This window comes from Platichthys flesus, chromosome 24, assembly GCF_949316205.1.
Source record: "Platichthys flesus chromosome 24, fPlaFle2.1, whole genome shotgun sequence".
In the NCBI taxonomy this organism is placed as follows: Eukaryota; Metazoa; Chordata; class Actinopteri; order Pleuronectiformes; family Pleuronectidae; genus Platichthys; species Platichthys flesus.
In genome coordinates, this window is record NC_084968.1 from 13,254,014 (window position 1) to 13,271,802 (window position 17,789).

Here is a 17,789-nt window from a genome sequence, read left to right on the forward strand (position 1 = left end):
ATATGATACCAAGATGGGACTCAGGACTTGAAGACATGTCAATGGAAAACCACTGTTTCTTTTTGTTTTCTTACTCCTGTTTCAAACTTTGTATTTGAACACTGTTAGTGAAGTTACTCTCTGCACTTGTTGCCACCGTGGAGCTGTTTTCAGACACACTACGTCTATAGCTCATCTTTTCGTCCTCCGTCTCACTTGGACATTTTTTGGAAGATTTTACTCTGCGGCTGAAATGAAACATCCAAAAAATGTCCAGTGCAACTGACGGAGACATTTTTGCGCGCTTCAGTTCATCTGTATTTGTAATTTTTCACATTACTTTGTGTAACATCCAACAGTTTAAATCACTGTTCTTCTACTACTGGCCAAGCTTACATTTTTGGTTTATTTTTCATCATATTTTGTTGTTGGTCAATGTCAGACCTAGTTTGGTAAAAACCTGCTGTTGGATCAGGACTGAAAGAAACCAGATACAAACGTTTTGGGATTTTTGGACTTCCCCTCTCGCCGGACTCTCTCTGGACATGGATCTGCAAACATCGTCTCTTTGGGATGTAAAAAGGAAATTAAGTAGAAGTGGACACTTTAGAGAAGGGACAGGCTCTCTGAAGATCAATGGAACCTCTTTAAATCTGCTGTAACGATGAATCCTGAGAGTTGTGTGTCACGACAGTTGAGTTATTCAAGCTGATATGTATTTGTCATGAGATCTGTTTAATTGTTGTGGTTTTGTTCTGATTACCAGGATTGGATCTCCCACCAGAACACCAGCCTTCACCTGGAGAGCTGCAGAGTCCTCCGGACAAAGTCAGTCTTGAGTTTTCTTTAGATTTTGTAACTTTAAAGATGCTTTTTCTAAATAGGGGAAGTCCACCATAGATGCACCAATGTACTGTAGGGATGTGACTTTTCCTGAAAATGCTTAATAACTGAGCACTGAAATATTTGATTTCTATTATAAAATGTGATCTCTTTCATTTAATGGTTGCGTTTGAATTGTGTTACTCCTCCAGATACCCACTCTGGAATGGAGAAGTTTTGCTCGAGCCCAGGTAACGTTATAAGTTTTCTCCAGACAAGTAGTAATCAAACCAGTTAGGAACTTGCAACCTGCAGATTGTTGGAGATATTCTTTCCCTCTCATTAACCTCATGTTTAACTCGTTCCCCTTTCAGTGCTGCAAGGAGAGATGCCAAACCCTCGTCCTCAGCTTCTGCGCAGACTTCCCATCTGCGTCATACGAAAACCAGTCATGGAGGCCGCTCCCGTTCCCACTCTGAAGGAAGAAGAGAGAAACGCAGCCGATCTCTATCGTCACACAGCCCCAGATACTCTCGGTCAGTGAGAAACTAATTCTGAATCTCTCAAAATGTCCGATTGCAAGTGTTTAATTTATCGTCAGTTTAATTTACCGTTTACCAATTTTCTTTCCCCCGTATTTCAGTTCCCGATCTCGGTCCCGATCTCCACGTTACGACCATGATTGGTCATGTTCAAGGAGCCTCGAGACACAGAGGAGAAGAGAAGGCGGATGGTCATCTCCAACAAGGAGCCTGGAAAGACGATCACCGATGCCAAGGAGGAGTGAAGAGAGATGGTTGTCTCCAAGAAGAAGCCGCGAGAGACTCTCATCACCGGGGAGGAGAGGCGACAGATGGCCCTCGCCCGAGTGGAGTGAAGAGAGATGGTCATCGCCAAGAAGAAGCCGTGAAAGACTTTCTTCACCAAGGAGGGGCGAGGAGAGATGGTTGTCTCCGAAGAGAAGAGACGACTTATGGTACTCGAGAAGACCATCGTCCTCAGAGGGTTCCCCTCAGCGGCGGCTGAGCAGTGCCGGCAGACTGTCCAAGAAACAAACTGGTAAATCAGGTTTGAGAACTCAGCTCTTTTTCTGTTGCTGTCATAGCCCACATTGAAAACTCATGGAAAGAGAATAATAGATCACAGAGATGCACCCAGGATTCACTCATCTTTAAGTAGTATCTCAGTATTAATAGTGACTTAATGTCTGACACTGTTTGTCGCCTGTGTCCCTCCTAGATGTCCAGTCTCTGACATCTCTACCTCCTGCCTTGCTCAACGAGCTAGGCAAGAAGGCCAAAGGAGGGAAACGCCTGAACCTTATTCCCTCTGCTGTGAGAAAGAGCCCAGGCTCTGCTGCTTCCCTGGCAGCGAAGAAGAAGACGATGGTGACGACATCGCTGCAGAAGAGCGACGTGAGCGCTTCCCCAAAACCTAAGGTTGGTGTGTTTGTTTGTATTAGTTTATCTGGGACTTTCGCTAACTACCTGTTTGAATGCTGAGAGTTTGGAACCTGACACACAGTCTATATTTGGTTTTCTCTCTCTTTACTCAGGTGTTCAAACCTGCACCTCCAACCATGGTGAGGTTAGAGGGCGTAGTGAGCGGCCTCTCTCACAGTGACGTGGTCGCTGCGGCGGAGCAGTTCGGAAAAACCAAATCAGTCGTGTTGTTTCGGAAGAAACTGGAGGTATGAATAGAAACTGTTCACTGTATACACTGCTGTACGTTCAGGTGTTCATGTTTCTGATTGGGTATTTTTCTACTGAATAAAACATGTAGTGGTGACCTGTTACTGTGAGAATCTGGTGAGTCCTGATGGTCGTGCTGATCCAAAGTCTTGTGTGTTTGTGTTATTTAGGCACTGGTGTGTTTCGAGAAAGAAGAGGATGCCAAGAAACTGAAGAGCTTAAAGAGCCTCGACTTGAGAGGAATCCCAGTCTATGTTGCCACACAGAAGGTATGACTCTGGATCTGTCTGTCCCTCCCTGTTATTCAGAAATATGATGTGTGTTGATATTTGTCATTAATCAGAATAATCTAAAATAACAAAACTCATTTGGTTTGTTTGCAGATTCTTCAGCAAAAGAAGAATCCGGTGAAGTAAGAGGCTTCTTTCACACACTTAAACACTGGTTTTATATTGCAATAATCAGTGTATTACTTTATTCAGGGACTAGTAACTCTTGTCTAGACAGTAAAAAATACTGTATATATATTTGTCTTTCGTGCACCAGCAGGGTTTTATGGATTCTCCGTTCTCCTATTTTACAACCTTATTCTTCTCTTTTGTTCACAGGAAACCTGTTTTGTCAGGTGTCTCCACATCTCAAACCACTAAAACCACAAAAACCACAACTTCCTCCAGAACGGTTTTGCTCCCGACGTCTTCCAAAGCACCACAGAATTCCTCTGGAGCCAAAACAAAAGAAAAACAACAAGGTAAATGTCCATAGTTAGTACCCCAGTGTTATCTCTCTGATGTTTGTGTTCACGTCTCTGATAAGTTCGGTTAATTGATGATATAACTCTGAGATACTCCTGATTGGTCAAATTGCTCAGCTCCAGCAAACGTAAGGTAAAATCCAGATGTTTTGATTGAACACAAGATCTAAGCAGCAGGTAAACGTGGTTGTGTCGGACTGGCTCTGTCAGATATGAACGTCAGTGACTTTTCCAAATGCGTCTCCTGTACTTATGGGTTCAATCTCCTCTTTCAAGCTCCTGCTTCTGCCTCTAAAGCCGTCGGCAGTGATTCAGCCTCAAGCCAAGAGCTGCTGACCATCGGGGACACGATCATAAAGCAGCTGAATCAGAACAAAATCAGTAAGAAATCCAAGAGAGACTCTGTTTGTGTTCCTGATTCTGTTTTTTAGTGTTTGAGATTTACTTTGTGCTTTTCCACAGAGTGCGTTGGTAAGAAGATCTGCCAACAGAAGCAGGTAGGATTTTACAAATCACTTCGGCTTCACTAATTCAACATATATCACCTGATGTTTAAAATAAAATGTGTTAATGATTCTTAAGAAGATGTTATCAAACCCTTATAATAAAGAAATGTAAATTGTTTTCTTTTATAAGTCACTGTTGTTGTTTTCCTTCTCTAAACAAAACCTCAGTGAATATTTTGTCAAACTTGATGTGAAATTCTTAAACTATGAACTTAAATTTATTTATTTTCCTTAAATTTCCCCAGTTTTTGGAATCTGACAAAAGGCATTTGGTGATATCCCAACTGCCGAAGTACGAAGATGGCTGCTACACCGAGGAAGACATCGCCAACGTCTTACTCCCATACGGATTTATCTACAAACGCGAAAAGATCTTTGTTTTTCCGGAGGCCTGCATGGTAGAGACCGATTTATCACTTTGGTTTATTTATCCCATATTTTGTTGTCTTTCAGGATTCATCAGAAGTTGTCATGTTGTGTGTTTTGCTTCTTAAACTCTTTTTGTTACATCAAGAATTGGGAATTTCATTATATACGTCACAAACATAGACTCGGACTCATTGAGTCTATCATTGGCCATAACTGCAACTTGAATTCCAGAGTAATTCTAGTATAACTCCTACTGTTGTATATTTTATCACGGTTTCTACATATTGTATTAAACACTTTGTCTCTGGTTCCCCTCTCAGGCCTTTGTTGTGATGCCGACAGTGAAGGATGCGCACGAAATAATGAAACTCATGGTTTGGAACAGCATCATGTTCAAAGGCTCTCGTCTGCTGCCGCACGTGCTGCACGACAATGTGTTGAAGTCGCCGGTAAGCAAACACAAACCTCACTGCCTGCTTTGCTCCACAGGTTGTTGTTCATGCCCAGTGTATTAAATCTGATGTTCTGGTTTCAGCTGACGTTCTACACATACGTGATGAGCCTGTTCCTGACGCAGTCAGAGGAGGATCGGGGAGAGAGGATCATCTACATCGAGGACATCTCACCGAGCGAAGCCCGAGGCCTCAGGGAGGTTTTGAGAAAAATCGGTTGTGTCACAAACTTCATGCCTCTGCTCAACAAGGTATGAACACACACTCACACAGACGTTTCAGTGAGTTTAATAAAGACTTCCTGTTCATCTTATCTTTCCTGTGCGTGTGTGTGTTTCAGGTTTTTGTTGAATTTGACTCAAGTTGTGATGCTGATCGAATTGGAGTTTGGCACAGCCTCCTGAATGATGCCCCTGGCTACAAAGTTTTCAGACTGAAACCAACAGACGAACATTCTGAAGCTCTGTGTACGTTTCTTTCTGTTGAGAAGTTAAAAGGGAGGGTTGGGCTCAGTCTTGGAGACGGAGGCGATTTCGGAGTAGAACCGTTTCTCCTCTCATCTCTTTGGCGGAGGAAGTTACTGAGCATTCTTTTCTGCTGCTTTTCGTCTTTGCAGCACCAAGGCTTCCTGCGAACGCTCTGCCGGACAGCAAGGATGTTGTTCCCGGAGCGACTATCCCAACGGTAAAATTTGGCGTCCCACAGGGCAGCATTGGACCGTTTTGGCTCACTATGGCTACGAGTCCATTTCTGTTCCCCACCGTGTCTCCTTGGTTCATCATCCCAGGTAAGCAAAAAACAGCTGGAAATGAAAGCTGCTGAGTTTAACAGGTTTTTGTTCAGTTAAGTGATTCTGCTCTTTGTTTGCCTCCAAGAACATCTGACCATCACAGGAGAGGTCGACATCGAGGTAACCACAATCTCTCTATAACTACAACCATTTTCCTTTTGTGCAGTTTACAGTTTAAAACCAGCAGTAGAGCCTTTACCCCCATCAAAGCCCAACCGTCCTATTAAATGAATCGAAGCTGCTCACACTCAGTCCCCTAAATATGCCTGTTTTTTTGTGTGTCCTGCAGAAGGTCAACAGCCAAGGTTCCATGTTCCCCACACTCATGTTGACCGGTTTACCAGAAGGAGACTACAGTCAGGAGGACGTGGCCAGGCTGGTCTTGCCTTATTTCCCCAAACAAACACTCGACTCTCTGTACTACAACGTGGTCGTGCTGACTCTGCAGAGGAGGGTGAGGACCAAGGGCTGCAGACGAACAATCGTTCCAGTTGAACTGAGTTATAACATCTTTTCTTTCTTCTCCGCTCCAGGCCTTCGTGCATTTCAGCGATTGGTCATCGTGCTGTGATTTTGTCAGGTATCACATCAGGGAGCCTGTTTCGGTCCAAGGCTGCGTTCTCAAGATCCACTTTGTCCTGGAGTACATGTATCCTGAGTCAAGAGAGGTGTGGACACTGAGGAGAGAGTTAAACAGGACAACATGATCGTCTCTTGTTCCTCACTCCGTTTCTCAATGAACATTCAAACCATTTTCATCATTAAACCATTTGGAGAAAAGATGTTTTCCGACTGAAACGTGTTTTAACAGCATCTGTGTATTTTTGCAGGAGCTCATGTACAAATCCATGATGAAATGGAGCAACTCTGTAAGTTCCTAATCATTTATTTGAATCTGAAATTATTATATTTCTTGACTCCTTGGTGCTTAACACCACGTTGACTGTTGTTTTTCAGCGTGTTCCAGATCCCCAGTCTCTGGAGGAGCGGCTGCTCTGTGTGGTTGTCTCTAAGACCAGTGTCCACATCATCAAGACCGTCATGTACACGCTGGCGTCCATTGCTAAATTTGTCAGCTTCCTGCCGCTCGCCAACAGGGTACGAAAACAACACAACAACACACAGCTTAAGTTGTCACACTGAAGTGTGGAGTGAAGAGCAACAGAATGTCAGAGTTTTATTTTATGTAGATGTTAAAAAGCAATTTTAGTGTCGTTGCCTTGGCTTCAAACTGTCAGAACAAATTGATCCTAACCGGCTTGTTTTAAGTCAATAAAGTAAAATAATTTGAATTAATAACTAAAATAAGAAATAATTATTAAACGAATCATTCATATCAGATTAACAGATATACAAACATGATCACATTACATTAATAAACCCAGTTTTTTTTGGGAGGTTTCCGCTGTAACATCTTAAACTGATGCTTTAATCGACTGAAATCTTTTGTCTCACCTCAGATATGTGTGGAGATGGCTGACGACGCTGGTGTTAAGAAGGTGCTGGAAAACTCCAACTTAATGACGAACATTTTTGCATCGCAGGCCCGAAAGAAGTAAGTACCCTTAACTCAGGAATGAGAAATGCATAATTTAACTTGAAAACGTGACCAACTCCCTTTCTCTTCTTCTTCTTCTGTTTGTCACAGGGGTCGAGTTCAAGGTGTTGAATCGTGAGTGTTTTGCTTTTCAATCGGTTCTCGTCCGGTTACGTTGACATTGACAATAATCGGTGTGATATGGTCTCGCTCCAAAGCTTGTCTGCTCAGTTACTGATGAACCAGGAAGCTGTAAAGTGACAAGTTTGTCAGAGAAAAACGTGTTTTTTTTCTGTTTTTAATTTTAGTATGAAGAGCCTCAAGCAGCGTCTGGAAGACGGCAGTGAGGCCACTTTGTTCACCGTCAGTGCTAAAGCTCCGCCCGCGACACATCCTCCTCCTATTCAACCTTCTGCTAACGGGCAAACACCTGTTGTGCAAACCAGTGTCCGTGCTGCTGCTAAACCAGCAGCGTGTGATGAATCCATCACTGATGAACACGGTGAGAAACTGGGAACTGAAATCGTCCTGGAATCCACCGCATGTCCTCAGTCAAATGAAGAGAAAGTCGTTAAGATGGCGGAGGAGGGCTCAACAACGACTACACATGACGCTGCTTCTGGCGCCACACACACACATCTGGTCAACTCTGAAGAACCAACCACAGAACTTCCTCAGATTGGGGCCAAAGAGGTGATGAATCTTTTGATGCTCTTCTTTGTAAATCATCTGTATTTATGGAGAAATTGGGAACATTTAGATCATAAGGTCACAATCATGAGAAGACGTGGACTATTTGACTAATAATGCAGATATCTTCATATCCTTGTCCGTATTGAATACGCAAGTTAAATACTCGCAGTGTAGCTTGGAAAAAGTATAAATAATATTTACTTAATGAGATTGAATTCCTTCTTTGTTTATGATCCAGGGTCAAGAAGATTTTTCAGATGATGTACTTGCTTCAGACGCCTACATTTTTGATGAGCCAAGTTTTGACATGAGTGACTTTGTCACTCTTGATGAAATTTCTGATGATGTTGAAGAAATTAGCCAGGACCCCCACAGCTCCTTGTCCTCCAAGCAGTCCTCCACAGGGACAAAACGGAAACAAAGCTCCGGTACTTCACATGCTCCGAGAAAGACCTCAAACAGATCCTCAACAAGATCCTCAACAAGATCCTCGAAAGACTCTAAGAGCTCTGCTTCTTTTTCATCCAAGTCACCCAAAGACTACGTAAGGAGAAGCTCTTCTTCCAGCTCAACCTCTGTGTTGCCAAAAACAACTAAGGACTCATCTAAACCGACCAAATCCCCAGCCTCATCCTCTACCTCTCCGTCTCTACTAACTCTTAAATCCTCTCCCTCCTCTGGTCACAAAGCACAGAGGAGCAAGACAAAATCTCCACTCAAAGGCTCTCATGCTTCATCCTCAGGTTGTGGAATCAGATCGTCCCTAGCTGCAGGTGAAAGGGTAAAGATGATATCAGCAGTGGTGTCTGTAGAGCGTCTCCCAGTGTCACAGAGACAAGCAGCAAAAGAGAGAGTAGAGGCTGATTTAAAGGACACCAAACTCAAAGACCTGGAAACAAGCAAAGCGGAAAAGAGAGAAGATCATGACAAACATATAAAGGAGGAGGATGTTGATAGTGGAAATAACCAAATGCTTGAGTCATTTGATGGCCAAACTGATAATCAGAAGGTTGAAGGGAATCAAGCAGGCAGCTCTGACACCAAGACACCTAAACCTGAGACATGCTTGGTCGTGGACAGTGTCAACGATGATGGAAAAGCTTGCCCTGAGAAGTCCACTGAAAAGGAACTGGACAGTGTTACCAAAAACAAAGGAGGGAAAGAGGAGAGTTACCTGGTTGAGGATGATGCTTCCACAGTGAAGCAGGAGGCAAATAATGACGTTAGTGTCGAAGTGATAGATCCAGGTAGGAAAGAAGAGGAAGACGAATTAACATCAGCAGAATCCTGCAAAGATGTCAAAAGACCTGATGATCAAATCCCAGAAGATGAAGACCAGCCTCCCAAAGTCTGTGACAATAAAGACAGTGATGTTACTGAACAAGAAACCTTTGAGATATTGGATTCAATTGACGATCAGACGATAATGGACCAAAACACTGAATCACAGAGTGATCAGATGTCTACAGACATTTCACGTAGAGAAGAAGAAGAGGAGGATGCCTCTAAAGTAGTGGATTCTGTTATAGATCAGCCAACAACTACAGAGTCTGAATCTGACAACAAGAAACCTGACGCTACTTCTAGAAGAGATGATAGATCCTCAAAGAGGAGTGGCCTGAGGACCAGATCATCCAAAAGTGAAGAGAAGGTCAAATCACCAGAGAAACAGGACAGGGTGGTGAAAAGATCAGAAGCACCACGAGACTCCTCTGCAAGACTTCCTCAAAGAGACCAAGACCCTGAAGAGGAGAAGGTGTCTGAGATGGTCCATTCCACTGAAGAACTGGTTCAAGAAGCGGCCGCCACAGAAAGAACTGATAGAAGAAGGAGTGGAAGAGGAAAGAATCTCACTGAAGCATCTGAAAAACCAGATGAAGAGGAGGAAGCTTCGTATGAAATCTTAGACTCTGTGGAGGACGAGACTGTGACTGAGGAACCGGTCGTTATGACGAGATCCACCAGAGGAAGAAGGGGAAGGACGACTCAGAAAGACCAAACAAAAAAAGAGGACACACCGACAAGAAGTCGACGCACTCCTGTCAGAGAGTCACAGGAAAAAACTCCAAAGATGGAGAAGGAAGAATCTTCAAAAGAGAACTCACCAACAAAGAAGAAAGACATTACTGTAAGAGAGGAAATAGATGAGGAAGCCACCTATGAAATATTAGACTCTGTGGAGGACGAGGTTCTTCAGGAGGACCGGCCCCCTACAGGAGGGAAAAGGAAGAGGGGAAGACCAAAGAAAGCTGTTAAATCAACTAGAAAAAACCCTGTAACACTGAAGGGCGACAAAGATGCATCTGAAAAAGAAGCTGATGATGATGATGAAGAGGAGCCTTTGTATCAGATTGTAGATTCTGTGGAAGATGATCAAGTTCAGGAAGGGTTGACGACCACTGAGGAGTCAAAAGATGAAACTTGTCCAAAACTGGAGGAAGCAGCTGTTCAAGAAGATGCACCAACGTGTAGGACCATTGTGGAAGCATCCGACAAAGATCTCACCAAGGATTTAGATCATGAAGGTACATCTACAACAAAGGTCAAAGATCCCACAACACCAGAAGTGGAGAAGAACCAAGTGATGAGTGCTCTGGTGGACCTGGATGAAGTGAGTGATGAGGAGGAAGATTACCCTGACGACATAGCTGAGGAGGAAGAACTGAGGGAGATGATGGCTGCTGCTAAAGAGAAGCAACTCACCATGGAGGAGGAGAGGAAGGAGCTAGTAAGGGAACGAGAGGAGGAAGTAGAGGTCGACACCATGGAACTCCTGACTCTGGACGAGCTGGAAGCAGACGAGGCTGGAGAGGAAATTGTGCAGATGCGTCCTGAGTCGAATGGTGAGGTTCCAGCCGGAGAACTTCAGGTGCTCGTCACTCTGGAGAAAACTGTAGAAGAAGTGGAGGAAAAAGTTGAGGCCCGCCCACCCATCGAAGACGGCCAATCAGTGGACTCAGCCCCCCAGGTAAAATACCGATTTGGAATCATAGTTAGAAACATCGAAGTTTGATATTTCTGCCGTTAGGAAACTATTGTAAATTCATCGCAAAACACAAATCTGCCAACATACTTGCTGCGTGCACATCTACATACCATAAACTACAGTATAGGTCATTAACTTGACCTTTTGTCTGGTATTTGTTTGTACAACGGGGGTCAAGCTCGGATGGTTTCACAGTCTGTGCTTCACAAACACATTCTAACCATGTGTTGCTCCTCTTTGTAGACGTCGGACACTTTAGATGAAGCGAGTGATGACGTGAAAGAGAAGCTGGACCAAGTGGAGCCGACATCCAGACCTGCTACAGGTTTGTGTTGAAATGAAAGGATTTACGATGGCTACCGGCTGATTTCAATTCAAACCAAAACTAATTTATCATACACCGATTGACTTTCCCCCCAAAAGTGACAGAGGCTTTTCTTAGGCCTGATGAATTTATCCTTTCTTCCTCTTCTTCAGCTGTGAGTAAAAGGAAGAAGGAGATTGTCGGACCTGAGGCAAAGAGATCTCGTTCTAAGTCTCCTTCTGTTCCTGCCGACTTCAAGCTGCCGCCATTCAGAGCCAACCATCCCCTCGGTGAGAATCACAATCGCAAACACAGTTTTATCTAATATTAATTTCACCAGATTAAAAAATAGTTTGATATGATTTTTACGTTTGTGTTTGTGTGTCCCTCCAGGTCAGGAGTTCGTGGTCCCTAAATCTGGATACTTCTGTAACATCTGCCGTGTGTTCTACCTGAGCGAGAGCAGCGCCAAGGACGTTCACTGCAGCAGCAAGGCGCACTACAACAACCTGCAGGTACACAATCACAAAATGTAACACAAAGTCACACCGGTTCATTCACTTCATAGTACACAAACATTCCTATTAGAGCATAATGCGGATTCAGGCTGTTTTGAGTCAACTCTGAGCATATTCAGGTCAAACAGTTAGATCTAAAAATGTCCATTACACCTGACATTGTTTGTGTTCTTCTTCTCAGACACACTACCACAAGCTCCAACAGAAACTATCGAGAAGTTCAACGCCAAATTCTCAAGACGGCGTTTCCGATTGATCCAGACTTCAGTTTCCGATCCTTGATCTGGATTTTGCCTTTAAAACCTGGACAAGTGGAAACATCTGGAGCCACTGACGGCGGGTTTGGTTGAGTTGTGTTTTCACCTTGATGGTCCCAGTTACAGTTCTAGAAATAAAGTGTAGATTTTAAAAGATAATTGTCGAGTTTCTTCATATGCTGGTGGACATTTTTACACTAAGCTGTATGTACACTATGTTTTTCCGTTTTTGTATATGTCTAATAATTATCTGACACATGAACTTATGGTTGTTTGTTGTTTTTTCAGTTTTTGCCATTTACTGCTGCTACTTTACATTTATCAGTCGGGGCTATTTCTTTTCACTGTTAAATTCCAGTTTGTAAAAGAAATGTATGGTGGAATAAATATTTTAAATAACATTTTACAAACAGTATTTTATGTAAATATAATTAAAAAGAGTTCTGTTGAACACATTCTTGTAAATTTGATTGATTGTGATGACGAGCCACTCTTGTGAAGCATTTGTTTGTTGTGAGTTAGATGTGAAAGTCTGTGAGTGTAAACACTAACAATGTACTGCTAGTCGGGTCTAGCTTTGGTCAGATATTCCTCAGCAGAAATATTGCACATGACTGAGTTATTACACGATATCAAATATTGCACATGATATTGAAATAATTTGATAAAATAAACAATATCATACATATTGCAGGTGGCACAAACAGATTAAAATGGCTCTTCCGCTGTTAATTAGTTGCTGTTGTTTCTCACATAAGGAAGATTTCCCAAAATGTGACGTTTTGGGATCAGAATCGAACCGGTAGTTTACTTTTAGTAACGGCGCTTTTACTCTGAAAGTGCGTGCTTTACTCTGAAGGCCGTGCACCGGAAGTCGTGACAGCCGGCTTCCTCGAACGTTCCGACGCGAGGAAGAGTTTGGACGTATCTAAAGGTACGTGTCGGAAAAAAAACAACGATTTAAAAACACGCAGCTGATGTTTGTGAAACATTCTCTGCGTGTAATTCTTCTCCGGCTCTCTTGCTAGCTCCGGTTAGCAGCAGCTAGCAGCGGTAAGCAGCAGCTAGCTTAGCTGATCGATGCCTGATCATCACACCGTTAATCCTGATTCAACGCTTCCGGTTTATCAGAAGAAACGTAGGCCTGCGTCAATTCACGAATGTCACGCAGTGCCTGTTGTGCGAGCAGGTTGTGTGCGTCCTCGTGAACAATGGCAACGTTCAGATGCACGACTCACATAATTATAACAGCAAACCTTGTTTACACTTTTAATCACACTGTCACAAACTGCTTTACAAGTTCAAAGTGAACAATTAAAGGCAAAACAATAAACTATTTGTGTGTTTAATTTCCACGTTAAAGAGCAGAAAACAAGTTCAAATAGAATAAACAAAACGTGTTATTAGAGATGTTAGGATCAGATGTGTTTGTGGAGATCACCAGACGAAGGAAGCCCTGAAGGAAAAAAGTCCCGGTCACCAGAATGGACGAGACCTGAGCAAGTTCTTCTTGACAGTTTCACGGGGGACGCCATCAGCCCATCTTCCCGAGATTCGCCAGCCTTGTTTGTGTTTTTTTGTCTTGCTTGTGTTGTTTTGTCTTGTTTGTGTTTACCACAAGAAGAGCTGGAATCAGCAGAATGACCGGTCACGCTCATTCCACAGCTGGTTGTAAACCACGGACCTAACGCCTCGAAGATGGACTTTCTTCTTCCTTGTTACCCTTCCACGTCTTTTGTAAGATCTGCCTTGAGACTTGTGTAATTAAAGCTGTGGTTCCACTGCACGGTCATTCCCCAGGATCTAGGAACCTGTGATGAAACGCTGGCTGTGTTCCAAGCTGCCTCCTTCCCGGCTGCGTTGATCTGCCAAGGCCGAACCGAATGTTATGCCAAATTCTGCTTGTCTGTAGAGGATAGTCATAACTGCAGCAGTGACACTGTTTTCTCTCTCTATCTCTGCTGTGTTTCTTTTGTCCCCTTTTTTTCTGTCTCTCTAGTGACGCCCAAGACAAGTGAGAGAGGGAGCGAAACAAGCACCAGAATGGACCAGACAAGACTCTCTGGATGAAGCGTGTGACTGAGCCGAGGCACCGAATCCATTCAATGAACCCTTTGTTTTTTATTTTTACTTCTTAGCTCTTTGTTTCTATCGGAGCATTTAGCTCCTCCTCCTGCTGCCGGCCCTTCATCGAGACCCCTGGAGGTCTCGCAGGGAGCCGATGCCTGATTGAACAGCAGCCTGCATCCTTACAACTGAAAACACCATGTCTCATCCCTGTTATAACCCCTATGCCTCTGGTACTCAACGTTCCAACCAGGGGCAACATAGAGTCTCGAGTGTGCAACCAGAGAGAGACCTCCGAAGGGACATTCCTGGTTATGGACCAGGGTCCAGTTTCAATCCTCCTCCAGCTTCTTCTGCAACTCCTGCCAACCTTGGGGGAAATATCCCATCACTGCTAGATCTGCCGGTGAGCTACAGAACTGAACAGGGTCGGGCCAGAGGTAACGAGGTTAAAGAGCGGTCAGTGGACTTGATTGTTAGCAGAGCCAGAGAGGAGGTGAGGTGTCTTGACAGACCTGCCCAGCCCATTGACCAGAGCACTCGCTTCACCCACACTCAGAGTGATGAGATTCTCTCTTCAGGTACGACTTCTTATCCGATGTCCTCAACCTCTGCCTCTGTTGGACGCAGACATGCTGAAGGTGAAAGTGGCAGTAGCTCCTTGGACTGGTTGCCAAAATACAAAAGGTCAACTGCTGATGATTCCACTAAATCGTATTCATTACCTGTTTCATCTAGCTATACCAGCAGTGGTGACATTGGTCGGTTTAAAACATCCAGTGACAGAGAACGTGATGGACATTCCATTCCAGGGTCAGGTGATTATAACTATCCTGCACCGGACCAACCAGTAGCTCATGCTGAGACAGGTCCCCACAAGCACACCTCGGAATCTGCTGCGAACATTCTTTTGAATTTTGGTCTTGAAAGGGAGGATTTGGAATTTCTCATCTCTTATCCTGAGGAGCAGATCACCCCTGATAACCTACCATTCCTTTTGCGTCAAATCCGCACTCAGAAGGCGAACAGAGCTATGACTGCGGTAAAGTCAGAACCCTTTCCTCAACCTCAACCCAGCAGAGTTGTGAGTGAAAGGGAAATGTCGAGTAGTTCTGGAGGATCACCAGCTGTTCTCCAGCCCAACACAGTGATTGACTATGGACATACTAGCAAATATGTTGGAGGGGTGTTGGATGACATTGGAAGGACCAGTGGCAGAAGTGCTAACAGTGGTGAGAGTGACATTAGTTTGTTTTTGAACGAGCAACGAAGCAGCAGCGACAGTCAAGAACAATTGAAAACAGAAACAGAGATAAGGAGCATTCCAATGTTTCTTACACGCTTCCAGAGTAGCTCTGTTACGACCGACCGCTCTTCGTACACTTCAGCTCTGAGGTCTGTAGCTCCTGAAAGTAGTGATCCAGTGCAGCAGTGTCAGACCCAACCGGACCAGACTTCCAAACCAATCTTCCGCTCTTTCTCAATTCCAAAAAAAGACCCAGACAGAAAAGTCCTAACCTCTGAAGCCTTGAAACTCTTTCCTTTGAAAGCACCAGAGACAAAACCCCAGTTAACGTTGAAAAGCCTACAATCCTCGAAAGTGTTGGACAATGTGTATCCAGGCCGACGTGGTCAGGTGGTCATTGACAAGGTTTATACCGGTGCTGCTAAAGATGAGAGGGCAACTCGAGGACAAGATTCAAGGTTTTCTGAGCAGAGGATAAAGCTGCCGGAGGAGACACAGCAAAAGCAGAAGACGTCAAAACAGCAGCCGCAAATGCAGCATTTGCAGAAGCAGCAGGAGCAGCTGGTTCAGATGCAGCATGTGCAGAAGCAGCAGGAGCAGCTGGATCAAATGCAGCATTTGCAGAAGCAACAGGAGCAGCTGGCTCAGATGCAGCCAACGCAGAAGCAGCCAGTGCAGAAGCAGCCAGCGCAGATGCAGCCAGCGCAGACAGAGAATGCACAAACACAACAGCTGCAGAAACAACCAGAATCGCAACTTGGGATGCCGACAGTGTACCCGACTGTGAAACCTTCTTATTTCCCACCCATGGTGAATCCTCCAGCTTCACTTCAGCCAAGCCCAAACACATGGAGCAGTGTTTCTCCAGGCTATGTCAAGGTACCAGGTCCACAGAAGCAGCCAACAGAGGCCATGATGTATGACTATGCAGCAACCACACCAACAGTCTTCCCACACACCTGTTCTCTCTGTTACAAAGAATGCGTTCATATGAAGGTGAGTGTGACAGCTAACTACTTTTCTCCTTAAATCTAAGTTTAAATGTCCGATTAACATCATTTGACTCAATTGAATCAATAATAAGAACATCCGTGTTCAGTTTTGTCCAAGGGAAATTTAAATAACCTTTCGAGGAGCAAGAATGAAATCTTTTCATCCCAATGTATTTATGGCCTCACAGACCACTGCTGCTTGTGCTTCTTTCTTAAGAGTTAAATTATCATAACCTCTAGCACCATGTTTGTCATCTTGCTTAATAAGCATTTCAAAATAGAGAACAGATGTAAGTATGTTGGCAATGTCGGTTACCTCACCTGAAACGGACACAACTCTTTAAGAAGCCTCTTGTTAGACATTTGTTTGTTCAAACTCTTTCATCTCAAACAGTGAGTAATTCTTGTACATGGCTATTATTTTCGGAACCTAATAATCCTTTTTTGCAAAACATGAAAGTCTTATTGTTCTCCAAAAAGATTTCCAGTAATTTGTACCTCTACTGTCAACATGAGACGTCGACATTGAGAAAGACACACTGGCTTCTTCTCATCTCCCAGCCTTTGCTCCTGTGCTCTGTGGTTTGTTCCTGATCTATAACTGACAGCAGCCTCTGCAGAGAAGATGTTATCATCACAGTTTCCGGATCTCAAGAAGAGAACCTATGTACTTCTGGTGTTTCTGGAACTGTTGCTCCTGTATTTGTTGTTTTACATAATGAAGAGTAAAGTAATTATAAAGGTTCTAAAGGAATACATTTCCTTAATTTGTCCACATCCAGATTTATTATTCCTTTCCATGCTCATTTCCAATAGGCCATTATTTACACACAGCTTGTTATTTACTCTCCAGGCTGTTGGGTCACGTCACAGCTCGTCACATCGACTCAAGGTTGTTCCCATGTTTTTTAAAATGGATGCAAATAAACCTGATAAAAACAGGAATGGATTTGTTATTTTTGGAGAGGGACACGCTTTGAAGATCCAAGAAACTTATTTACGACTTTTGAAATGTTGCATTATTGAAAAAAGTGACAATAGTTGTGATGAGGTCTAAACGTTGTGTGTTCTGTTCTGATTATTAGGATTGGATCTCCCACCAGAACAGCCCCCTTCACCTCAACAGCTGCAAATACCTTCGGACACTGTCAGTCTTCTCTTGTTTCCTGTAAAATTCTGTTAGTTTTAAGGCATCGATCATTAAAGATTATTTGATTGTTTGTCCCTGGTGAACTTTGGTGTTGCCTCTGCAGTATGTTGGTGCATAGTTAAATGCAATAGTTGCCCCTGTGTCTTGGAGATTGAATTAACAAGGGCATCCTCAAGTCCCATCAGTTGGTCATTTCGTAGTCACAGTTTGCAGAAGCCTCGACAGAGAAATCCTGTTTTGTCAGAATGTAACGTCTCTTTAGCTTTAATGGTTTCATTTTAATGGTTTTATTGCAGATATCCGCAGTGGAGTGGTGAGATCGTACTCCAGCCCAGGTCCATTTCTTTCTATCAAATAATTTGCGAACATAGTACCTACTGCTTGTCACCAACCTTTGCTGACATCGTTCTGTTGTTTTCAGTGATGCAGGGAAAGATGCCACGCCCTCGACTTCGGTTTCTGGGCAGACTTCCCAAAAGCGTGACGAGAAAACCAGTGCAGGAAGCCGCTCACGCTACGCCTAGCCTCCGTAGGCGCCACAGGCCGGATAGTAGCAGAGAGAAACGCAGCCTATCACGATCATCCCGTGGCTCCAGCTATGGCCGGTCTGTGAAGCATTCAATCTTAAATTCTTAATAATTCACAGTGAACATAAGCATTAATAGCACTTGAGAAA

At 43.7% G+C, this 17,789-nt stretch overlaps 2 protein-coding genes across 2 annotated transcripts in view; both read left to right on the forward strand.

Moving 5' to 3' along the window:
• LOC133950309 (zinc finger protein 638-like) overlaps positions 1–17,789 on the forward strand; it is a 35,676-nt gene that overhangs the window by 8,352 nt on the left and 9,535 nt on the right. Inside the window, exons 4-24 of the mRNA XM_062384559.1 lie at positions 746–807; positions 1,014–1,052; positions 1,176–1,337; positions 1,445–1,860; positions 2,041–2,240; positions 2,357–2,491; positions 2,663–2,761; positions 2,876–2,904; positions 3,101–3,243; positions 3,523–3,627; positions 3,709–3,743; positions 3,998–4,150; positions 4,442–4,570; positions 4,657–4,824; positions 4,914–5,040; positions 5,190–5,360; positions 5,449–5,483; positions 5,653–5,817; positions 5,897–6,031; positions 6,194–6,232; positions 6,321–6,461. Of these exons, the coding sequence (XP_062240543.1) occupies positions 746–807; positions 1,014–1,052; positions 1,176–1,337; positions 1,445–1,860; positions 2,041–2,240; positions 2,357–2,491; positions 2,663–2,761; positions 2,876–2,904; positions 3,101–3,243; positions 3,523–3,627; positions 3,709–3,743; positions 3,998–4,150; positions 4,442–4,570; positions 4,657–4,824; positions 4,914–5,040; positions 5,190–5,360; positions 5,449–5,483; positions 5,653–5,817; positions 5,897–6,031; positions 6,194–6,232; positions 6,321–6,461 (2,688 nt within the window). The remainder of the gene's footprint in view (positions 1–745; positions 808–1,013; positions 1,053–1,175; positions 1,338–1,444; positions 1,861–2,040; positions 2,241–2,356; positions 2,492–2,662; positions 2,762–2,875; positions 2,905–3,100; positions 3,244–3,522; positions 3,628–3,708; positions 3,744–3,997; positions 4,151–4,441; positions 4,571–4,656; positions 4,825–4,913; positions 5,041–5,189; positions 5,361–5,448; positions 5,484–5,652; positions 5,818–5,896; positions 6,032–6,193; positions 6,233–6,320; positions 6,462–17,789) is intronic.
• The window catches only part of LOC133949620 (serine/arginine repetitive matrix protein 2-like), a gene marked incomplete in the record, with an annotated part of 8,000 nt that continues 2,811 nt past the window's right edge, over positions 12,601–17,789 (forward strand). Inside the window, 4 exon segments of the mRNA XM_062383552.1 lie at positions 12,601–15,967; positions 17,049–17,110; positions 17,410–17,448; positions 17,535–17,718. Of these exon segments, the coding sequence (XP_062239536.1) occupies positions 17,537–17,718 (182 nt within the window).